This window comes from Physella acuta, unplaced genomic scaffold, assembly GCF_028476545.2.
Source record: "Physella acuta isolate Inbredline_101_S28 unplaced genomic scaffold, ASM2847654v3 ptg001655l, whole genome shotgun sequence".
NCBI lineage: Eukaryota > Metazoa > Mollusca > Gastropoda > Physidae > Physella > Physella acuta.
This window is the reverse complement of record NW_026733169.1, coordinates 75,059-95,232: the sequence shown is the minus strand read 5'-3', so window position 1 is coordinate 95,232 and position 20,174 is coordinate 75,059. Positions and strand designations below refer to the sequence as shown.

Sequence of the window (20,174 nt, the reverse complement as noted above, 5' to 3'; positions counted from 1 at the left end):
TTTATCAGAAAAAGAAATTGTAAAAACTAAACTAACATAAAATTCAAAAAAGAATTGTTACCAACATGTGTCTCCATAATCTTGTAATTTTTTTTATTAAATTTGCATTAGTCTTCTTTGAGTTTAAAAAGTATAAATAAAATCCAAGATAGCCACCATAACCATGGCACAGGAAGATATTTTTTGGCTCTTTGATTATAACTATGTTAAATATGATAGCATAAGGTTTGGAAATAAGTAATTTGCTACTGATAACATAAATATAAATATTGATAATAGTTACATGTTTTTTAATTCAATTAAAATGGAGTTTTATAAAGTTTTCTTTAGTTAAATTATACATTACAGGGATCTTTTTTTTTCTACCCCATTTTATGTTCTGAAAAAAAGAACTCTTACTGTACATTGGCAGGTGAAGTAGAGAGTTCATCTGTTTCAATCACCTCTGCATATGAAGGGATAGTGTGGTCAGCACTATGCCTATTCGCCTTTACTTTCTCTAACAGGTACCCATCAGAGCTTGGTGGACTTAAGGACGCAAACTTAGAATCCGAACTTGAGACTTTCAGTTTAGCAGTCGAAAGCTCTATCATTGAATCACGCCATTATAAAATATTCTGCTAGAATATTATCTAAATCATGGTACAGAGCACAAAAAGATGTTTTTAAACTGTGTATAGATGGGGAGGACAGAAGTCATGAGGTTACAGTCTTGGACATTACAATGACTAAATGAGTGTTGAATTCTTGTATGTAAAAAATCTCCAAGGTTATAATTGATGGTAAAGCTTTTGGGCAAAAAAGTATTTTCTAAACTCTCCTTCAGACTTCCTAATATGTTAACCAAGAGTCCGTCATTGAGATTATAAAATAAAAGACTTGCAAAAACATACTAACATTTTGCCCCCACTATTCCACATACACTAGGGTACAATTTATTATACATTCTTTGCACCTTAGGATATCAGTATACATTATATTTAACATTCATGCACATCTTCATTTAATTATTATTGTTATTGCTTTTTAATGTCCTAATTAATTTGTTATGAAAAATAATTTCATTAACTTTCTTACATACATTTATATTTATTTACTTTGCAGTTATGCTTCAAAGTCAGATTCATTTTATATGCTCACAGTGTTTCTTCCAGACTTTTTTCTCTGGTGGGGGGCACTTGATATTTTCGGGGGGGGGGGGCAGTCTACAATTTGGGGGAGGAGCAGACACTAGTTACAGTATATGTTTTCTATATAAATTCCATCTAGTTCGCGGGGGGGGGGGGGTGGGGATGCCTGGAAGAAACAATACTTAATAGTCTATTACTATTACCTCTTCACATATAATAGAACAGTGCTCAAATGTGTTTTCCAATGCTCTTGAATTTTTCAAACATTTCTTTAGGACTAAAAATTGAGCCACTAGTGTGTCCCGCTATATATATATATATATATATATATATATATATATATATATATATATATATATATATATATATATATATACATGTATATACATACAAATATATACATATATATACATAATTTTTTTAAGCTCTTGACATTGACCTCATTGGCCATTATATATATTTATTTATCAATGTAAATATGGGGCGTTGCTAGGCATTTTATATTTGGAAACAGCTGTTCTAGGGTAATTGAAAGTGACTGCATATTAATGCTTACTATCAAGAGTAATATGTAGAAACTTTTATAAATACATCAATCCTTACCTGGTGATGTAGGACTACTATCTTAACAACCATCATTAGCATTTCTAAACATTACATTAATCTTAATGTAAATGTTAGCTTTAGGTCTAAATGAAAGAGGACATGCTTGTTATTGGAATTAATTACATCCCAGATTATTATAATTTATTGTTAGCTTGCCCATAACCCAAATAACCATCATATCAAAGTGTATATGAAATTGAAGAACCCAAATGATAGTTTCAAAGCCTCAAAATATTTATATAACACAGTGATGAGGAAATCACATATTATTTTTTACATGTAGGGTATACTCTGACAAGATTTGCCTTTTGTGAATCTCAATGAAATTTGAGATTATAAAATAGTTTCATTGCATGTGCTGCTGCTCCTATGTTAAAAACATTCCATTTTTAATTTTATTGATATGAAGTATAGAGGAAGTATTGTAATCGTGCACAATTTAAAATCAAGATTTTCACAAATCTCGACCTTTTACACCTCGCTTAGTTGGAAAAACTTCGTTTTGCTATTGTGTCTGTGTGTATGTATGTATGTCTGTGAAAACGATAACTTGAGTACAGTTACAGCTAGGTTGATGAATTTTCATATATAAGTATTATATCAAATGTATGTTAGGTATTGACGTATCAGCTATTTCCGGTAGCCGGAAGTGGAGCTTATTGGTTTTTCAAAAGCCTATAACTTGAGTACTGTTTCAGATAGATAAATGAAATTTCACATATAAGTATAAGATCTAGTTCTCTGCTTTCTTTAAAATTTTGAGTAATTTCCTTTGACCAGAAGTAGTACTTTACGCTATTTCCAATTTTTCAAAAAAAGCATATGAATTTATACTACTATTATGCCAGATTATACACACATTGTTTGCTGTTTACTAGATGCACAATTCTTTTCCTACAAGATTCTATTCCATTTTAAAAAGCGTTAGTAATTAAAAATTAATTAAAAATCATGTCTCTATCCCGATTTTCCATCCTAGTAGTGCTATATAAGAAAATATGAGAAAGTTTAGGGAAGATCACTCCTGCTTTATTTGTTTTATTGTTCAGTTTGATTATTGTCAGAAAAGCTTGATAAACTAGTTTTAATTTGAAGTTTATTTTTCAATTTATTGATTAAATAATAAGTAGTAGCGTTAGCAGTGGTGCCACTTTACTGGGATATCATGGAATTTCAGATTTGAGAAGCAATTTTTTTTTACTTCCCAGAAAATGTTTGGCATTCTAGAAATCATTTTTATTATCATGACTCCAGAGGAACCCCATTTTACCAATAATGATCCTTTTCACAATTAACACAAAGGTATCACTAGTAAAGAAAATGATGTCACTTGAAACAAGTAGGAAAGTTTAATGAAACAATGTTTATAAAATGTTCACAATTGTGAAAGCCTAGAATCAATTAACGTTGGTGTGAGAGCATTTATCTTGCCCGCTACTTTTGTTTTCTTAGTGGAACTTAGATCTAAAACTTGGTTTTGGTAAATAGAGAATCAAATTTATTTCAAAAAGTTTGAATGCCAGTCTTCTTTCAATATACAGTATATTTTAGCAGGCTATATTTTACAGGTGTAAACTATTATTTATAAAATGCACATCTGACACACATTCACATAAATAAAATGGGGAAAAACGTATTCTAAAATCTTGCCATTCCATAAAGAAAATATACATCTCCTCAGCCTGGTTTCTTTATCGTTAATCTTGCATATATAGTAGCCCCCCATCCCCGTCACCATTTCCTGCTGCTTCAAATTTAATTTCAGAACGTTAGACTAAACACCCCCCCCCCCCCCCCCCTTGTAGCAACGGTTGCAGATTTCTAAGCTTTTGTGAATTTACAGTGACCTAGAGTAGCCTACGTATGTGATAATGCTAAGTTGAAGGGGAGGGAGGAATTATATCACTGGCAATCTCAAACAGCAATATGTCACACTTTGAGGTATGCTCTATAGTATTGCTGATTTCAAAATGTGAACTTACAATGACCCTACTACCTTTTTTTGTTTTGGGGGGTGGGGGGCAGTGACAACTTTTATTAGGAGTTTTGAACATCTTATGATAAAGCAACACAATGTTGAGGTGAGCAAAATATTTGCTATTTAACTATTGGCTGACTACACTTATTGAACTCACTATAGGTAGTTCTAAAAGTTAAATACTGGAGTACATTAGAACAGCTGGCACTTATTTTATAATGTGGATTAAGCTGACAATATTTACACTTTGTCTTCTGTAGGTAATACAGAAATTAGTTGAAATATATGAAAATTTTAATAGACCTGAACAATTAAAAGATGTAAACAACTCTAAAGGACTATATAATACACACTTACCTCAAATTGAATTATAAAAAGCTAATTTATAGAACAGAAAAATATCTATAAAAGAACTAGTGCATGCTGTCCAAAAGTTCTAAAATTTATTTTCTTGGTGTTAAACATTGTGTGCTATTATTTATTTATGTATACATAAATATTTGTACGTTAACTGATTGAATTGATCTGTACAGTAATATATGTGAGGTGTCCAGTGATAAATAACTGATGGTAAGAGACATTCATTAACTCAGTTGATTCTTAAAGTGCTTTCATCATATAAAATTTGAGCTAAACTTTCCAGACACAAATTATTTAACAGGATGTGATAGAAACAGTGCATTTTTAAATTCATAAATTGAATCATTCTTATGCGTAAGCAATGCCACACATAATCACTGTAGATTAACAGTTGCCAGAGGTGTATTTTGTAAAACATTACCTGCAACTTACATTTTAAAAGTATATTTGTATTATAAAAACTTGTTTCACATATATTTTTGTCATAAAAAATAATTAATTTTATCATTGATAAAAGTATAACATTTCCATCAGTAACTTCTCTTTGCGGCTTATAATGTGTAACCTTCTCATTATCAAATAATTTTTTGACGTATAAATTATTCAGAAGCACTGCAAAACCATATGAATATTATATGGTAATATTTTTAAACACCATCTTGTATCTAATTACGGCACTATGATGTTTTCCAGTGAGACAAATTAGATATAATCGTTGTTTAAGCATTTAAAAATATGAATCGTTTTTTATGTATTATAGCCATATTTAAGATAATTAAAACCCGAAAAAGCTAAAACTATCATTAGTAGCAAAGGCTAAAAAGCTAAAACTATCATTAGTAGCAAAGGCTTTTATGGCCAAAGCTTTAACAACCATAGGCTAGTTACACCTCTGGCACAAGAAGATGATTTATTTGGGAGAGTTCTTAGCAGTTTGCTTTTTTTGTTTGAGATTGCTACTGTGCTTTTCACCTTTCATACCTTAACACAGCTACTGTATTCTTACTAATATTTCACATTAAAAAAACTAGCCCATTAATAAAAAGTGTCTTATTTTAAAATTGGTAGCCATAAACATAACATTTTAAACAGACCCTAAAATAATTTAAAAAGCAAATATTAATGTAAACTAAAATTTTATCATTTTATTTCTTTTGAACTTTTGAGGTTTTTTTCCAAGTATTAAATATTCAAAATTTTAAAAACTTTTTTCAAATGATGCACAATTGAGCGTTAATATAAAACTTTTGCTGGACAATGTTCTGATGTCTTCTGTCAACAAGCTTTTTAGTTTTTATATGCTTTATTTACTGATAGCTCTAGTTCATTTATAAAATATTGAATATAAAAACTCATAATCATTTTCAATTGCAATCAGAAAGGTTTTATTATTGGAACTTATATAAGTTATGTTATTGTTTGTATTATCTTTTAAAATCACTTTACTTTGTTTCAAGCCTAACACTAACATTTTTTAAACATAGACCTGTGACCAACAGTTAGAATCTAGTTTGTGATAAATGTTCCCTTCTTTTTCCTGTTTTAAAGAAAGCACACACAAATGTGTGTTCATTCCAGTGTATTTTAAGAAGGAAAAATATGTTTTGTTCGACTTAAAAACAAAGTTGTCTTGAACCATGTTTAAAATGGGGGTGGGGGGGGGGGGGGGTCGTTGTGTGGCCAGCACTGACTATAAAAATTGGTGGATAAAAAGAAATACCATGGTGCCTTAGATAATCTTAAATTATAATCTTGAGTGTCTGAGTTTACCAAAAGTGAAACAGCTCCCACATAAAAGGCACACACTTCATCAGCTCCTCTGGCCATAGTTCATGTATTGTGCTCAATTAGATTTAAAAGTTTGTAGAAAGCTGCCTGAGTTAAAAGCCACTTTCATTATTTCTACTAAAATAACTAATTAGTCACACATATTGTTATATTCAAGTTCTTGTATTAGACCAGAGTTAATGATTTATGTTATTTTGTGACAATGTCATCAAGGTCCTAGACTAGAAAATGTGTTATTTGTAATTAAAGCAATCACAAATTAGTTACTCAAGAGAAACAGATGGCTTTGCTGAAGACTGGATGCTGTTATTTTTTAAATATAATTAAGTATATACTGTAGAACTTTTAATTGCATTTTTTTTTAACATATAGTAAATGTACAAAAGCTTAAAACTTAATAGAAACATACAAATTAAATTTGAATGAAAATGTTGCAGGTTTGTAAGCTGTTCAGACATATGGCAAGTACAGAGCCATTAATAATAACAGCTGAACACAATGAATCATTTCTACATTGTTTAGGTCCATTGGTAAGTTTGTCTTTGCATCATTATTTAGTACTAGTGTACCCGTCTCCGCGCGTCGCCGCGGGAATAGAAGAAAGTCCGACGAAATATACCAATCCTATATTCTTAGATGCGTGACCTTGTTTTCTAAAAGTGAGTTATTTAAATGTAAACAATGCCTGAGCTTGGGGGCCGAAACTGAAATTTTTGTTTGCAACCAAATCGCACCCTACCAAATTTCAATTTTATTGAGAATTTGTAATGCCTCATCCTATCCATTGTCTGTCGCACTGTTGAGACAGAATGTATTCGCCATAGCGCTCACGGGAAAGACCAGGGCGTAAATCGCATCCTGCCAGGGGGCCACCCTGGCAAAATTAAATCCCCCTCCCACCACCACCACCCACCCCCCACTCCTCCACTCCAGAAACTTTTACAGGAGTATTCATCAACTCCCTAAAGTTTTATAGCACCCGGATAAACTGTGTCGAACCGCAATCGTCTTTTATTTTTATATACCGTCACAGAGGAAAATCGCACCCTCCCGTGGCGCCGCCCTTGGGAAATTAAAACTGATTTTTTTTTTACAGAACCCTTCCCCAGAGTGTTCTATTCAACTCCCCAAAGTCTCATGGCTATCAGATGAACGGTGTCAAACAAAAATCGACTTTTATTTTTATATACCGTACATGGGTTTGGGTGGGTGGGTGGGTTTGGGTGGGTGGGTGGGTGGGATGGATGGGATGGGATGGATGGATGGATCATTTTTCCTTAAGCTTTAATAGAAAGAAAAATGTACGCCAGTAATGAAGCTCAAAATTCTTATATATAATAGCCCATGTAAGCACTTAACTCTCTGTCTGTCAATGCATATTTTCTGAGGCTATTAGATCAGCAATATACGGAGAACTTAAAAGATAAGGACTTGTGTTGAAAATTAGATGTTGGATGTATTAAATGTATACACTAAATTTTATTTTAATACGAAAATAAAAATAAAGGTATATTTGAATGTAGAAGCATACTAAGAGAATGAAAATATCAAAATGAAACGTTAATAAAAATAAATTTAAACTACCGGATTTATACAAAACAAAGTGATTGTAAAAAAAATAAAAGAATACACAATACTTATGTCTTCATTGATCATTGAAGCACAAAATAAATTTAACGCCTAAATTATATATTTAATATTAGAAGTGTATGTAGATATACAAAAAAATACAGCAAAAGTAAAATACATAGTTAGGTTTAGGTTAAAGGTTAGGGTTATTATTACTCAGAGGTTTATTTCTGGTTAAATTTCCAGATCAGGTTAGAATGTCTGTTCTTAGTTAATTTTTGTTTGCAGTTAAATTTATTTTGTCATAAAGTTTTGATTTTGGTTAAATTTCCGTTTCCAGTTAACTTTGCATTGCCTGTTAAGTTACGTTTCCGTTGAAATTTCTGTTTCCAGATAAAATGCTTGTTTCTGGAAAAATTTCAGAACCCTGATGAATTTCTGTTTCCGTTTTTGAATTTCTAATTCAGTTGAAATATTATTTCTGGCTAAATTTTTATTTCAGTTTAAATTTCTGAATCAGGTTAAAATGCTTGTTCCAAAAAAAGTTTAGGTTAAGGTTCAGATTTCTGTTAAATTTTCAGTTCCAGATAAAGTTCCATTTCGGGTAAGATTTTGTTTCTAGTTAAAATTTATATTCTGGTTTAATTTCCGGAGCTGGTTAAAATGGTTGTTCAAGATAGAGTTCAATTTTCTGTTTAATTTCGTTTCTGGTTAAATTTTACTTTCAGATAAATTTCCAGTTCTGGTTCAATGATTTAGGCTTAGATTAAAATTGATGTGTAGATATTGGTTTTGTTTTAGAGAAAAGAAAATAACTTGATACTTTGTCAGAACACATTGATTTTTATCTATTTAGTACTTTCTTTGCTTTGTCACAAATATCTTTCAACAAGTAGTAAAGCACATTGCGTTTTGACCAATTACTATTATAAAATATATTTTTCAAACAAGTATAGATTTTTAAGAATTATCGAAATCTTTTTGTGTTTGTGCCCAAGAAATTAGAAACAAATGAAGTAGAGATTATATGTATATGTTTCAGGTTAAGAATGTGGTGAGGGTTGTAGTTATGATATATATTCAATTTTTGTGTTAGTGTTTGTTATTATGTTAAGGCTTAGAGTTAGCTGTTTAGAGCCGTGCTCAGTATTTTCTGCTTAATAAACACACAAGTTATGATCCTTTACAGATACGTTTTTCACAAAGGTTAGTGCAGGGCCTGGCTGGGACAGCTAGTACTGTAATAGTCTTGAATGTATTGATTCTTAGTAATGTTAGCAAAATAAACACAAGTTTTTATAAAATGTGAAAATGTATTATTAAAGGTTTAAAATAGGTTGAATTATGTCCTATCAAATGAAAGTTTTTGTTTTTCTAGAGCTAAGTTAAATTATGTTTTTTTTTATTTTATGTTTTATATGTTTTACATTTTCTTTAAAAAAAAACAGATTCTATATGCAGCCCACACTCTTGCCCAGCATTCTGAATCAAAGATAGCAAGAGAGAACCTAGAAGTTTTTAGTGATGCTTGGGAGGCACAAATTAATGACCTATCCATCCTGGTTAAAGAAGTGAATGACATTTGTCAAGGCAGAGGGGACAAACTTGTGTATTTGTCTCTACCACGACCTGGAGTAAGTACAAAGAAATGAACTATTTCATTCAAATTTGATTTAGAGCTAGATTCTATTAATCTACGTATCAAGACGTACGCTATGAAATAAATACTATTTTCTCTGTCAAACTAATAAAATTACTTTAAAAAAACAACATAATGACCAAGGAATAGCCGGGTTTTCAGCGGAATCATTTAAGTCTCTTAATCAGTGTGTGGATTTAATATGGTGTTTGTTGTCTAATAATGTATAGCCTATAATTTGGTTTTAATTTTTCTAATATGTATTGGTAGCCTATGTTATTTTAAATGTGTCGGATTTTTAGCTATTTAGTTATTTCTTTGCATTGTCACTAATATTGTTCAACGTGTAGTAAAGCACATTGCATTTTGATCAATAACTATTTTATAAAATATTTTTCTCAAACATGTATAACATTAAAAATATATAGGCCTATAATTCACGTGTAACGGGTACCGACGGCTAGTGTATAAGAAACCTATAAAATGAGCTTTAAATGCACAGCAATATTTTTAAAAATAGATTTAATAGTAAAAGCATTCTTCACAAAAGTGTGTAACAGAGATTTCATTATTAGATCTCTAGGAAGTAAAGTTTGTTATATTTTCTAATATTAGTGCTTTTTATAGCTTCTTATTATATACCCTGTATGTTTATTGTTGGTATTAAAATCCTGTTGATATATTTAATGCAATTATTTTTTTATATTCTGTGGTTATTCTACTGATAGCAATAATGTAATGTTTGTTATTTGTAGTTTCAACATGTTCGTAATGTGTTTGCTAGTTGTAGTTCATCTGGAAAATTGGAGGAAATAATAATTTTCTTAAAATAGAAATTTAAGCATGATTAAAAATAAAACCATTATTTTCACAAGCCAACTAATACTTTTCATTTCTTGTGTATGACAGATACCTTGGGAGGTACAACATATTTTGGATTGTTGATGTTACATCTAAATTTTAAATGTTTTGCTTATATTAATTAGCATTATATAGTTTCTCATTACATCTTTGATGTTATTTTTATATCTAGCTCTTTTTTGTTATTGAAAGATTTAGAGTACAGTTATCAGCTTATATCAAGTTATTATAAAAAGAAAGTTCTATAAGTCAGATTATTGTTAATATCTTATTTCTAGTTCTGCCATAACATTGTTGTAGGTTAATCTTGTAACTAGAAACTAAATTTTTCAGATTCATGGTTGCAACAAAATTCTGCCAATCAATTTGGGATTAATTGTTCTAAAATATGAGTCCATTCATTCAATGCTGACTTTTGATATTTTTTCTCTTATTTAGGTTCAAACTCCACCTGTGAGTAGGACAGACGATTTAGTTCAAATCTATGTTTCAGATGTTTTATGTTTTAATCTGACTGTATTTTGAAGGCATTACTATTATTATTTGCAATTTGGTCAATTTCTGTGTACTTTGCACCTACTTATTGTTAGTTCAAAAGTTATCTGGAAGTTCTCTACTATTTGTTTTATGCTTAACTTTTTCCTGCTTCTGTTTGATGACCTGTTAATATGCAAATCTTATTACCCATTTTTTAAAATAAATTATAAAATATTTTTATACCTCATTTTTTGTGATTAGATTGATTTACTACATTTTTAAATGTAAAATAATAATGAAAATGAGTATATTTGCAAACCCCCAAACTGTAATACAAGAATTTATATTTTTTTTTAAATAACCACTACATTTTTATAATAACAAGTAACAAAATATTTACTCATATCAGTAATGAAATGCATCTATCTTAACAAATAGTGGCACAAATATTGTTTTTTACTCTCCAACTTAATTGAATTATCTCTTTGTAGTTTTTTTTTTTTTTTTTTTTTTTTTCGCAGCCGAGTTTCTTTGGAACATCAATCATTTTAATTTGATTTGTAACTATTTAGGTTTTTTTGTGTAGAAATTTACAATTTACTTGTCAGTTAAGTCTGGCTTTTTATGAATCACCATTTATTTCTTTACAACTTATACAATTTTCATTTAAATGGTTTATCTTAAGTATCATGCAGTAATTAGGGATACCGGTAATTCGGTAAATATAATCAATATGTCAAAATTATAATTAAATGGAGCTCCAAGTTTCATTAATTACAGTTTAAAAGTATTTTTATCTACAACTGCCTGTTTTATTTTAATAATCCACTCTGGTATTGTGAATGTTTTTTTTAACCTTATCATCTTTCTAAACATATAATATTATCCACATGCTTATATTATAGTCGGATGAAAATTTTCTCAGCCAATTATTTATTGGTCGTTGTGACTTTTCTATATCAGACTTAATCATACAAAATAAGACTAAACAAATATCTGTAATCCAATTTGAACATAATACAGTCATTTTCCTTTTGCAATTAATTTAAATTAATACCAATGTGATATACCACAATGTTTAGTTTAACTAAATTCATAAAGGTTACAGACATTACAGAAACATGTCATGTTGATTAAATATTTTACATGATAGTTGTCATCTATATTTTTAAACAAAGAAAATTATTTTGCTTTAAAATTATGATGCTATTTCTACATTTTAAGCAAAATTTTTACGGGAATCTAAACTTATTTGATGGGCCTTTTTTTTAAAAATTATGCAATAATGTAGCATTAAAATGACATTTTTCACCTACATCAACGTCATGTGTAACTTTATATTTTAGTAAGCTCAATTCTTATAGCTAACTCTGAAAAGTATTTTGCCAAAATATTTAAATGGTGAGAACTGAACAAAATCTTTTATAATATTCAAAATCATATAAACATCAGTGACTTAAACCACTCTTTTACTTGCAGTGAAACTTATATTTTTGATAACTGACTTAAGCTTTAAAAATTCTCTACAATATTATTTTTACTGTAGTGGTCTTTTTTTAAATTAAAATAATTCAAAAACATTTCTTGAAATTTTTCAGATAACTTACAAAATCTGTGCATGTTTCAATACAAAGATGTAACCTTTTCCTCTTTTTTTTTACAGAAATCCACCCTACTTAATTTTTTAGAAAACATTGGAAATCTTTTTTTAACCTATGTTTTCAGTTTTGACAAAAATTAAAAGGCAGATTTATTTGAAGACCAATTTTAGTAAAATCTCTAAGTGCCAAGACCAGAGTTCAAGAAAAGTCTGGAATCTAGAACATGAATTTCATATATTAAAAAGTCTAGATAAAGTCAGAAGTGGGTTTACCCCAAAATCTTTTCCCCACCCAAGCTGGATCGATGTTTTTTTGCAAATTCACAGAAGCGTCCCATTCACTCTCATTTACTTTGTAATTCAGTGGCGGGAAAGGGGGATTGTTAGTTAGTCTATGGCTTCTTATGGGGGAAAGGTGGGGTGCTGTAGACCAAATGTTTTAATATCATTTGTAGTGGTTTGGCTGTTTGGTTATTAGTAAATATATGGATTGGGGGAAATTTAGGCTGCAAGGCTGTGCAATATGTAGTCCTATATCACTATTTCAGAATGGCTCTTTATAAAATTATCTCTAGCAGAGATGTAACATTTCATGACTTTTTTTTACTTGACTTCACTTTTTCAATTAAAGGAAAATTGTCCTTTGAAAACAAAAATCCACATTTTTCAGCTGATAGTCATTTTCTAAAAAAAACAACTAAAATTTGGCTACAAGATCTAATTGTTTTTAAACATGTTTCAGTTGTTGAAACATTTAAAAAACTTAAAATAAGTGAATCGTTTGAAAAAATTTGGAATTTTTATTTCTGTTAAAAACATTTTTTACTAATAATTAATAATGTCTTTGAAAAAAATTTGTAAGCATTATTTTTATATTTGTTCAACTACATGAAATTGTATGGATAATTTATTTAGATGCACCATTGAACATCATGCTTTAAGAATTCTATCTTTTTAATAAATCCTTAAAATCATGTATAATACATTTCCTGGTGCATCCAGTTGCATAAGCATGGCCTTTGATATACTGTATGCGAAATCTTAACTAAATAATTTAATATAATTTTAAACTGTTTCAAGTTGACTGTTTAAATACTAGATTGAACATGAAGCTAATTATTTTGCTATTGTTTTAGAATACAAATTTATGTTTGATTTTTTGTGAAAATGACAAAATGTCACAAATTTTTAAAATTGCTGAAAACATATACAACTTGCTATACAGTTTTTTTTAACTTTATTGATTTTAAACTGTTTTTCAGAAACATGGAACAACATCTAGATCTTTAAGGCCAGCAAAATTGGATGCTGAGGTATATGCTTAATATAGACTTCACTAGCTCAATCCTCTCTGTTCCATAGACCTCACTGACACAATCCTCTCTGTATGTGTCCATAGACCTGACTGAATCAATCCTCTCTGTATGTATCCATAGACCTCACTGACTCAATCCTGTCTGTGTTTATGTATAGAAAATGTTGGGAAAATGACCGGGGGGGGGGGGGGGGGGTAATTAACAGAAGGGTAGTAATATCATACTCCCTGTTTTAAGCAAATCATAACCCATTGTGTAACATTACATAACATCTCTATAGGCCACAATCCCCACACTCACATAAAACCACAACCAACTTAATATGACAAAATACATATTTTATAAAAATGTAGCAGGAATCGTGACGTTTTAGAGACAAGTTACATTTTTATAACCAAATACTTTGAAATTAAATTAAGCAAAGGTTTTATTAATATTCTAGATAGCAAGAGTTTAGTTAATTAACAATAATTGAAAAAAATCAAAGCCCTATACTACACTTTACAATCTCCAATTCCAATTTTGTTTGAATCTCGTTAAACAACTACTTTCAAGTTTTACAAGGATTAATTATTCCAATCAATTTTACTGTAGAAAATTTTGTGTCGAAACCGTTACTATATATTTTTTTTAGATATCTCATTAACGCTTAGAACTGTATAATCTTTTTAACTTATTTTTAGAACAGTGTTAAAAATAAAAGTTAATAGTCAATTGATCTTAAGGGTCATCCATAAATGACGTCACATTTTTTGGACGATTTTTACCTCCCCTCCGTCATATGTCATCACTAAAAACCAGCCCGCTTTCCCCCCCCCCCCCCCCCCCTCCCCTAAAATGACATCACACCTCAACCTACAACTCCCCTCAAAATTGCTGCTGAATTTTTCTTAAAACATTGATATTTTTCCAAAATCTTGTCAGAACTCAGTCAACATAGAGTCATAGAGTATTTTGATCAATTCCTATTACAATTTATTAAAACCGTTTCTAAAACACGAAATAACGACTAAAACTTGTTTTCTACCATTGCTTTTTATAATGCAAAAAAGTGACATCACATCATCTGGAACCCCCCCCCCCCCCTCCCCCTCATCACACAACGTCACAAAATAATGGAAATTCCAAAATTTGGAATCTAGAATATTAATTCTGAATGCTTTGAGGTGTTAGTTTTCCTATGTTTTAAATAGTAAGTTTGTTTATAACTGAACTCATTCTTTTGCACTTTACAACAATTTTTCCCATTAAAAACTTTTTTTTAACACAAAAGTGTATTTACCAATTTCTTGTAAGCTTGATTTTTCACCATCATACTGTTGGTATTTCTCAGGAGCAAGCTAAAATTGCTAAACTGGGATTAGAGATGAAGCTAATTACATCTGAAACTGAAGCAGAAGCAGATAAATGGGAAGAGCCTGACAATGCAGTTGTAAAAAGAGCTAAAAACATGTCAAGTATGGCATTTAGTATGTACCTATTTACAAGGGGAGAAGGTCCCTTAAGAACTACACATGATCTTTTTGTTCAAGCTCAGTTTTTTGCACAAGAAGGAAATAAACTCTATTCCACTATACAACACTTTGCACAAAGAGTAAGTAGTAGAACAATTATAATATAAAAATCCTTTTGTTACATTATAAATTTATCATTTCATCTTGAAATATCAGCATTCTTTCATTTCATTCAATTATAGATCATTTATATTTTTTTCTCTTTCATAACCAATTTACCAGGTTCCACCTTGCCCACAAAAAGATGAACTTTTAGTCTACTTAGACAGAATTCCTGTGTCTTGTCATCAGTTGGTAACAACTTTAAAATCAACAACATTTGGGAAAACAGCAACATTTAATAAAGTTAGTCTCGTGTCTTATAAAAAGTTTTTAAAATTATTGCTTAAAGTTTTTCAGTAAATCAAATTGTATTTTTATTTCAGGTGGACAGTGCAATACAAGAAACCAAGAATTTAATGAACATAGTTGCAAAAGTGGTGACAACATGTTTTATATGTGCTACAAAAGTAAGATTCACTTGTGCATTTGTTAATGTGGGACTGCATGGCCCACCAGTAGAGCTTTAGACTGCTAACCCAAAAGGCTAAGTTCAATCCGGGTTCAGTCATTAGAACATCCCTGAGTCCACCCAGCTCTGATGGGTACCTAACTTTAGTGAGGGAAAGCAAAGGTGGCTAACCTTAGTGCTGACTACACTATCCCTTCATATGTGAGGGCACAGAAACAATTGAACTCTACTTCACTTTCCCCATGGACCATCAGGTTCAATAAGCGAGCATTACTTTATTTAGAGATGTAATTTTTCTGCTTACTTACAAAAATTTGCTTTTACTGTTTGAGGGAAATTGGCCTCCAATTCTTCACAGATGACAAAATTTGTACACAAAAAGTCAAGAAACTTTCCAACAATCCATTTTCTATTTTATATTGCCAATAGTTTAAAAAGGTGAATTTATTTGCAGGATTATCTTATCTATTAAACAGAAATGCGACGAGAATTCTCATTTAATTTATTAAACTTTGCTGACACTAGCTATATAACACAAACATAATTTTCCATTCGGTTATAAGCCATTGTTCCAAGTTTGATAATTGTTAATTAAAACTGCTGTATTTATCCTGCAAATTGACTTTTTAAATTCTTTCTAGTACAATATTGATTACCGTTGTTCACCCACACCAAGTGTTGGCAATCAGGTTACCAGATGGACACCAAGTCAAAGGTATGAACTACGTTCAAGTGATTCAGAGTCCCTCTCTGGAAGTGGAGGGCAAGAAGGACGAAGGTCCAGTGGTCAAGGTGAAGGACTGTATAGAAATAACACTGTAGCTAAACCTTACTCTAGCTTTGACAAGACAGGCTAATTGATATTACCTGATTAGATTGTAATTAATTGTGATTTTACTAGTCTCTTTTTTATTGTCTAGAGCACCCATATTCCACAGTATTATATTACTTTTGTATTTGGTATGTCCACTAATCCAGTAAAAAGTTGAATTTTTTCTCCTGTAGTAAAGCAAAATTTCTCTGAGTTTTTTTTTTTCATTCTTAAAAAGCTGCACTCTAAAAAAACTGTTTTAGAATTCATCCATGGGTGTTCCCTTTAAATCAAACTTAAAATATGAATACAAGAATTACATTGTTTTTTTTTCCCAGCCAGGTAGCTATCTTGTTTTTTTTATTACAGTCACCTGTCCACTTATTTTTTCTAAACAATAATTTAATGACATGTAAAAAAGTGAACCTTTTTATTTTAAAAAGTACTTTTGTAAAAAACACAAAAAGTTAACATCTCCGCCAGTAAGAAATCTCACATCAATTTTTATTATAAATTCAATGTTTTTGCTGATTCATATTAATAAAGTATGTTAGTTGTTGTATACAGGTTCCTTTAATCCTTCAAACTGGCGTAATCATTAATATTTTAAAATTAACTAGCATACCTTGTCCTAAGTGTTTTGTAATCTAGCTTTAGGCAAAATTAAATGGTATTACTCACTCTTGCCTCAAATTCTAAATGGTCTGATTATTAAATATTTATACTTTTAAAAAATAGACTATATCATTTAGTTTTATTTAAAGATTGAGCTTTACACATTTGTAAGGTTTTCATAACAATAATATTTTATCACTTTGTTGCCATTCATTAATGACAAAAAAAATTCTTGTCTGAATATTTTGAACAAGATTTTTAGTTTTATCAAAATTGGATTATTTAAGGAAATTATACTAATTTATTACAATGCATTTGTAAACATTTGATATTATATTATGTTATATTTAAAATGAAAATATTGGTTGAGTATTTAGTAACCACGATATTGTTACAAAAATAAAAAGCCGAAAATTATGGGAATCAAAGATTTTGCACACTTAAGTATATTGTTTTCTAAATAAATAACATGATCCATGTGATTTATATATATAGTCATTATCTGAAGCAGTAGAAATGTCTATGGTCTGCAAGTTAAGGTATTTGACAATTTGATGTATATTTGAAAATATCATTGACCATTAGCAAACACTTTGCTTAAGCTTAATTGTGTCTTAGATAACAAAAGGTTGGTTAATCATCTGATGACAATTCTATCCCTCGAGCTAATATTTTTCTGCTTCATCTTTAAATCATACAATTTAATATTTTAAATTCTTGAATCTCAAATCTCCTGATTCAACATTTTTTCAAGAACAACCATCAGTTGTTATTTAAGTGATTTAAATAGTCAGCTAAATAATATCACAAGTACAATAAAAAAATTATTTTTTACTTAGATTAAATTGTACTTTTGTCCATTTCTGTTTCCTACATATAATAAATACATTGTGTTATTTTATAATAATTTCAACTTCTTTATGCTAATTAAGCTATTTTTATTAGTTTTTTTTTTGCTTTTATTTTGATCCCCTCTATACCACTTATAATACTCATGCATTTTATTTGTTTAAGTGCACTCTTGAAAACCAATAAGTGTTATTTTTCAAAATTGTGTTCACATTTAATTTTACTTCCAATACAATCAGGCTGTGCTGGTTTCATTGCGTCTGTTTATTTCCCCCCCCCCCCCCCTTTCCCATTAGAAGAAGAAAACATTTATGCATTTTATGTATATTGTGTACCACGGAACTTTTTCTTTTACAGTAGAACCTCCAATTGATACTGATAGTAGGATCTAAAATATTTTACCTAAACCTTTTGGAGAAAAAATGTTGCTTTAGCCCACCACCATTTTATCACTCACCAGCATTGGTTGTGAGGGATTATAAAAATCAGTTGTATTAAAAACAAATGTATAGGTTAACATTTTTCTTGCAACATTCCAGATTACTTTGTTAAATAGTTGGAGTTTTTTTTTTTTTGTGGGTTATTTAATGAAATAATGAAAAGTTTGTACAAAAACAGATAACAGGATTTTCTGTTACTTGTTTTTAGAAAGAGGTAATTGTATTTGAAAAACAAGCATTTATAGAAAACTTAAAAATGTATTATGCTGCCTTAGTATGGCTTTAATATCTAGCATGATCCTTTACACAGCACTTGTAATTGAAGGTTTTAAATACATTTTCTCATGAAACTCAAAAAAGCTTTGTCAATGAATATGCTTATGGTTTATTAGTTATTGATGGGGAAGATGTACTACAGCATCTTTTTAGGTTGGGGAACTAGATGCTGTTTGGTTACAAAAAAATAGTTTAACTTAGCATATATTAAATGTGACAACTGATTATAGAAAGATATATGAATTAATTCAAATGTTTATGTTCAAAATATTTAAAACAATGTTTAATATGTGAAACTTTTCATTATTGATTAAAGTTTATATTCCATAGTTGATTCATTACCCCACTTGATTTATAGTTATTTTATTCAGATAAGGTTTCAGTAAAAGAACATATGTCATAAACTATAACATTTTAAATTCTGCCATTAGTTAATTTTTTTTTTAATTCCAATAATTAAATGATATATTCTTTCTTTTAATGTTTTATTTGCATTTCGTTTAATCTGTTAAATAAAAATTGTTATACCATGCAAACAGTATACATAACATAATTGTATTATAATTATGTATTGTTTATTTTATTTGGAGGTTCTACTGTATTGTATGCTTACAATGTGGAAAATAAAATAAAAATATCAATTGGTTTCCAAAACATATTGGTTAAACATTTGGTTTCATTTTAGACTGACTGTAAGTAGCTGTTTCTTTTTTTTAATCTGCTGAAATTCCTTAAAACTTTGTTGAAACTGAGACAACTATTTTAATTTTTACTTTGTAATACCAGTGATGTGATAACTGAGGGTGTCACCCCATCTCCCTCCTATAATTTTGTAATTTTGGTCTGCTGACATTGCTCTATTTTATTAGTTTAACTGGATAAAATGTTTTGACAATAAATTTTATTTATGACACTTTTCAATTTGGTGTCACTCCCAAATATTGACTACCTGCAGCCCCCCCCCCCCCCCCCCGTGACCACTTTATGATTAAAAAAAATTAAAAAGTGTAAACTACTGTTGCCATTATAACTAAGTTATGTAGCAGTTGCTTTTTCTATTCAGGGATAATTATAATCCTTCACAATTTATCACTTTGAATGCAATTATAATATCTATTATAATAGATGTTAACTAAGTATGGATTCTTTTTACAAGCTTTTATTTAACTTGCTTCCTCGTCATGTCTAGATCAAAACAGCTGAACAAAATTTCAAGCACTTCTTACTGACCAATTTCTCTGCACATGGGTCAAGACCCAGCAACACTGCAATCTGACATAAAATTTGACTTAATTGGATGGCTAATTAATATTTTATGAATTAACTAAAATTTTCTCAAATTAGTAGGGTGTCCTTCTATTATTGCACACTATTATACGACATTATGTTGATTTGGTGTTTAGTCATGAAAGATTGAAAATTTTAAAGTACTGAAAAAAATGCTTATAAAATGTTTCAATAACAAGCTTTTTATGTAGTAATGCACTAAAAAGGAGAAAATAAATGATTTTCTTCAAATATAAAATAATACACTATTATTTAACTAACTATAAAGAAAGGCATAGGTCTCTTCCTAAATATTAGTAAGGTATCCAAAAGATAATAAAGTGATCCATGCTTTTCTTTTTAGTTATTTAAATAGTAGTGTATTATTGTATATTTAAAGAAAATCATTTATTTTCTTTATAGTGCATTATTACATAAAAGCTTGTTATTAAAACTTTTTTGTGCAATTTTTTAAACAATATTTAACTTACACTATTCAAGAGTAAACAATGACAACATCACCAAAACAATGAAAACTATTCATAACTTTGCTTGAATTTTTGCTATA

General features: G+C 29.6%; 1 protein-coding gene across 1 annotated transcript in view; it reads left to right on the top strand.

The window, feature by feature from the left end:
• Window positions 1-19,289, top strand: part of LOC131929607 (alpha-catulin) — a 34,303-nt gene extending 15,014 nt beyond the window's left edge. The window contains exons 10-16 of the mRNA XM_059285893.1: window positions 6,300-6,392; window positions 8,880-9,065; window positions 13,271-13,321; window positions 14,658-14,918; window positions 15,061-15,183; window positions 15,264-15,347; window positions 15,991-19,289. Of these exons, the coding sequence (XP_059141876.1) occupies window positions 6,300-6,392; window positions 8,880-9,065; window positions 13,271-13,321; window positions 14,658-14,918; window positions 15,061-15,183; window positions 15,264-15,347; window positions 15,991-16,206 (1,014 nt within the window). The 3' untranslated portion in view covers window positions 16,207-19,289. The remainder of the gene's footprint in view (window positions 1-6,299; window positions 6,393-8,879; window positions 9,066-13,270; window positions 13,322-14,657; window positions 14,919-15,060; window positions 15,184-15,263; window positions 15,348-15,990) is intronic.
• Window positions 19,290-20,174: the final 885 nt, after the last annotated feature.